This window comes from Pygoscelis adeliae, unplaced genomic scaffold, assembly GCF_000699105.1.
Source record: "Pygoscelis adeliae isolate BGI_AS28 unplaced genomic scaffold, ASM69910v1 Scaffold52, whole genome shotgun sequence".
Taxonomy (NCBI): domain Eukaryota; kingdom Metazoa; phylum Chordata; class Aves; order Sphenisciformes; family Spheniscidae; genus Pygoscelis; species Pygoscelis adeliae.
The window spans coordinates 360212-365028 of NW_008824285.1; the positions used below are offsets into that span (position 1 = coordinate 360212).

Consider the following 4817-nt stretch of genomic DNA (forward strand, 5'->3'; position numbering starts at 1 on the left):
TCTGGGCAGGGCTTGCTCAGAGCCCTTGTACAGGTGCGGCTGTGGGGAAGCTGTGGGGTCCTGGGCTGGTGGGATTTACATGATGTGGATTGGCAGCTCTCAGCAGTGATAGTCCTGCCTGCAGGGCCTGAGCCTGCTGCCCTATACCTGCCTGGGTCCTTCCCTACAGAGTTTGTGTAAGTAAATCATATCTTGAAGCTCTTGAGGACTTTAGTGGCCACTCAGGCTGCTCTGGCCAGGCTGGGGTATGTGAGCCGGGAGGAAGGGTGCTGTCATATTCCTAGAGTGTGTGTGCTTTCTTGGGAAAACCTTTTTTGGAAACCTGGTGGGGGAATGACTGCTGATGAGGCTGTAGGGGTGCAGTGCCCATCCCAGAGGTGCTGGGGCTCGTGGCTTTCCCAAGTTGTGGTGGTGAACCTCTCTGGCTGCCCTTGCCCTTTGTTCTGGGCTGGGGACTTGTGCCAGCATGGCTCTGGCTCTGAATTCCACAGACAGGCAGCGCTCTGCAACACAAGCCTGGCTCAAGAGGGGCTCTGGCACCACCTCTTACTGGTGCAAAGCTGAATTGCATCTCTCTGGGCGCAGCAGTGCCTCTCCCCCTTGCTCTGTTCCCTGCACCCATGCTCCAGGGAAGGGCTGGGGGTGGGCAGGCAAAACCCCTCAGGTGCTCTGTTGGCGGTTTCAGTGAAACCACTTGGTGCACTGGGTTTGTTCTGACCCTCTGCTGTGATGGGGAAGCTGAGGAAGGCTGAACCGAAGGGGAAAGCAGTGAGACCCCAGGGAGAGAGGGGGATGCCTGTGTCCCTGCTGTCGGTGTGCCTGCAGCGGTGATGGCAGTGAGCAGCAATGCCGCTGTGAATCCTGCTGTGTGCTGGTTTTTATCGCTTGTTCTGTAACGGTAGGTATGCAAACAGTGTGCCGGGGGAGAGAGCAAGAGTTCCCAGCTGTAAAAAGCTTTTGTTTTATCCTAGTGTGGCATCAGCCTGGCTCAGCCTTGGCAGAGCCTGAATGTGATGCATTTGATGATGCTGGGAGGCAAAGCTGGCGCTTGCCTGTTGTTGCCCGGTCTCTCCTCTCCTCCCATCGAGCCTCAGGCTCTCCTTGGTGCCTGTCTGCCCTCTCTGGGCCCAGCCAGCTTTAGTGAGGTCACAGATGCAATTATGAATTGAACATGAGAGATAGAGGATTAAAACTGCGTTTAATACCTGAGGTGGCAGGTCATGGGAGCTTGGGCAGGGATCTGATAGCTGGCACTCTTTTCCCTGCCAGCTGCTGGTGCACAGGCTCGTGCACCATTTGCCCAGGCTGGTTTCATCTCTTGGGCAGATGGAAATGATCTGTCCTCCCTTGGCCAGCCTCATGATATCTGCACAGGCACGCTGGTGTACCTCTGGTTTGGACAAGGTCTGGCTCTCCAGTTTGCAGGTGACAGGGTCAGCTCCACCATGTCTCTGGCTCACTTCGCAGCCCCAAAGCATGCTGCAGCGCTGACACTGCGACCGACACCAGTTTGTCACCCCTTGGGGTGCGTTGTCCTTCCCCTAAGCAGGCTGGAGCCAGAGCTCATGTCTGCCAAGCTCCTGTAGCTGTCACAAGCTCCCCTCCATCTGTTAAGTGCCAGGTGCTGATTTATCTGCTTTACACATCTGGGATCATGCCTCACCTACGCCCTCGGTGAGGGGGATTAGTAGAACCAGAGCTGTACGTGTGAACCTGAAACACTTAATTAGGATGTTGTGTGCATGCAGCCTGGTTGGGGTGGATAAGGCTGTGGGACAGGGATTAAACAGTGCAGGGACTTTACATCCACTTAAGCAGGAGTGCCAGCATGCAGAAACTTTGCTTAAGATCAGGAAGGGTGATTTACACCTGACATGGGCTCAGGATGCCAGGGCTGGCCAAAGCGGGTTCCCCTGGCCCTGCATGGGGGGCTGCGCTGGCGCACCAGCTGGAGAAAGGTGGGCTTGTGTCCAGCTGTCTCTGAATGATCCCAAGTTGTTTCCCTGGGAATCCACAAAAGGGTATTTGAGCTCCTTGCAGGAGAAACACTAGCACGGAGGAAGCCCCTACTCCATCCTCCCCTGGTCTAAGGGATGGCTCCTGCTCACTGCCAGGGCAGTGCTGGGCATCAGCGGGTGTGGGGGAGCCTGATGCTGCAGGTTGATATGCAGCCCCTCTCCCTCAGCACCGCCTTCGGAGGAATCCAGGACCTTGCAGGCATCTTGCTTTGGTGCTAGGATCGATTTGCAGGTGAAATTGCCCCGTGATGAGGCATCCTCCAGGAGCTGCTCAACACCCTCTGCAAAGGGCTCCATAGCTGCTACTTGAGCTGTCTCACCCTTCTAACGCCGTGACCAAGCAGACCCTATGCCCCCTCGGATCCTGTTTGAGACCTCCATGACCAGGCAGACCCTGTGCTCCCTCGGGTGTGTCTGGGACCAGCTCAGGCATCTGTTTCCTGTCTCCAAACACATCCATGGGCACCAGAAGCTCTGTGTGCAAGGAGAGCTGCACTGCTTGTTCCCTGCACCCCAGCTCTCCCCAAGCAGGGATCCTCCCTCATCCATCCTGACTCTCTCATGTATAAAGAAGTATTTTAAAATATCCATTGTTTATTCTGTAGCAACAGCCAAAGGAGCTGCTCTGATCCATGGCATAAACATATTTTCCCAGAGTTTTCTAAACAGCTACTTGACCCTCTGGCCAGCACTTTCCCGTAGGGTCTCTCTGGGGCCGGCTCTGCCTCCCCCTGCCCGTGGTGGCGGTGGCTGCGCAGGTAGGGAGCCGGGCCAGCGTTCCTGGCCTGTGGCAGGCACAGGCAAGGGGAGAGGATGCTTTCCCTGGTGCCTCAGCCATGGGCTGGAGGGTGCAGCTGGTGTCTCCAGCACCACGGGGGCTCGGGTCGGGGCTCTAGAGCAGAGGGGATGGGGGTCAGGGCTGTGCGAGACCCAGCATCTCTGTGCTTCAGCTTTTCCAGCTGTAGAACTGGGACAAAGATACTGAGCCACGTTACTTCCCTTGCCTTGATGAAATGCCTGGGACTCTCCCTTCCTCTCCCCAGTTGAGCTGGCTCCCTGGGAAGGGAGGAGGGGTCTGAGATCTCCTGTCTGGGAGTGGGAGGAAAAGTCTCATTTAAGTGCTGGAGAGAAGACATCAGAAGCGGTATTTTGGATGCCTGCTTCGGCACCTCGAGAAAAGCCTGGCTGTTTGTCCCACCGCGGGCAGCGTGTCTGTCTGTTACTCACTTTGATTGCGGTGGGAGCGCTCCCCTCCAGGGCACGTGGTGTGGAGATGGTCTGAACGTGCCGTGAAGGACCATCTGCGGGAGAATACGCTGTAAAACCCCTGGGGCTGAGTCCTGCAGCCCTTTGGGTGCCCAGGAGCCAGCGCGCAGCCCAGCTCTGCCTGGTGGGTGCATGCTGGGCTGCTGGGGGAGCGGAGGGGAGGACGGGGAGCGGAGGTGAGGATGGGGAGCCACCAGCCCCTGGTCACCCAGCAGGGTCGTGACAGAGCCGGGCATCCTGCCCCCGTGCCCGGCCTCTGCCAGGTCCATAGAGCCAAGCCCAATTCCCTTGTTATCCATGGACATTCCCACAGATGCTCTCGCTTTATTTTTCGGACACAAGATTCAGCTGCAGCTCCATGTGCCGACACAGGCTGGAGTTGCATGTGCAGCCATGTTAAAAAGCCAGTGACTTCCCTGTGCACATCTTGTTTGTGCCCTGTGCCATTCCAGCGGAGGGACAAATAGCAAATAGCCCTGTAAATAGCAAGTCCAGGGCTCAGTCCAAGCCAGCAGTTAATGCCAGAGCTGGGAGCTAAAAGGGGTTGCATCAAGCCCTCGTCTGACTGCTTTGAAAAACCAAAACAATCTTGTAAAGATCAAGCTTGTAAAAATGGGGCTCTGTTTTGCTAGCTCATGAATGGGAAGAAATGCCATCTGGATAATTTTTTACACATTTTTTCCCTCTTTGTCAACATTCCCCCATTTGGCTGAAACTTCAAAATGCCATATTTGGAGGGTGCCTGTCTTAGAAGTTCCAGTATTTGTATAAATAGCTGATAGTGAAAAAATTACCCGTTCTGGAGTCTGCCCAGGGGCCCTCAGGAGGAGCGGAGCTGGGGGCAGCAATGGGGCTGAGGCTGCTGGGGCTCTGGAGCAGCCAGAGTGCCTTCCAGTCTGAGGTGGCTCCTCACTGCCATGTGTGAGTGGAGAAGGAAGGGTTTGGGGGTCTCCAGAACACCAGGGCCCACCCAAATGCAGGAGGGGGAGCAGCAAAGGTCTGCCCACTCTCCTCCATCAGCTGGGGAAGGGGTTTGGGCAATAAATGTGGAAGTGAAATAGTGACTGTGAGATGCCCTGGATGTCGTCTTTCGGAGTGGGGCTGTCATCTTGCCATCCCTCTGCTGATGTCGGGGGAACAGGGGTGTCATTGCCCCCACCAGGGACAGCCTGTCCTGCCCAGGGGAGAGCCTGAGCACGGCGAGGGGTGTACGGAGAGGGGCACGTGGTGAGGGACACGTAGCAAAGTCCTGGGGTGCACGGTGAGGGGTTTACAGCAAGGGTGCAGGGCGAGTTGCTGAGGCGTGTGGAGAAGGACTGGAGCACATGGTGAGGGGTGCACAGAGGGAATGAGGGGTGCAGGGAGAGGGGTGCACAGAGAAGGACCAGGGGGCATGGCGAGGGGCTGGTGTGTGCATGGCATGGCGCAGGGTGCGTGGAGATCAAGGACGGATGGTGTGGGACCGGGGTGCACGGCGAGAGGCTGGAGCGCACAGTGAGGGGCGCACGGCGAGAGGCTGGAGCGCACGGTGAG

At 57.0% G+C, this 4817-nt stretch overlaps 1 protein-coding gene across 1 annotated transcript in view; it reads right to left on the reverse strand.

Moving 5' to 3' along the window:
• The window catches only part of EIF4EBP1 (eukaryotic translation initiation factor 4E binding protein 1), an 18847-nt gene extending 16532 nt beyond the window's left edge, over window positions 1–2315 (reverse strand). The window contains exon 1 of the mRNA XM_009318621.1: window positions 2109–2315. Coding sequence (XP_009316896.1) covers window positions 2109–2315 — 207 coding nt within the window. The remainder of the gene's footprint in view (window positions 1–2108) is intronic.
• Window positions 2316–4817: the final 2502 nt, after the last annotated feature.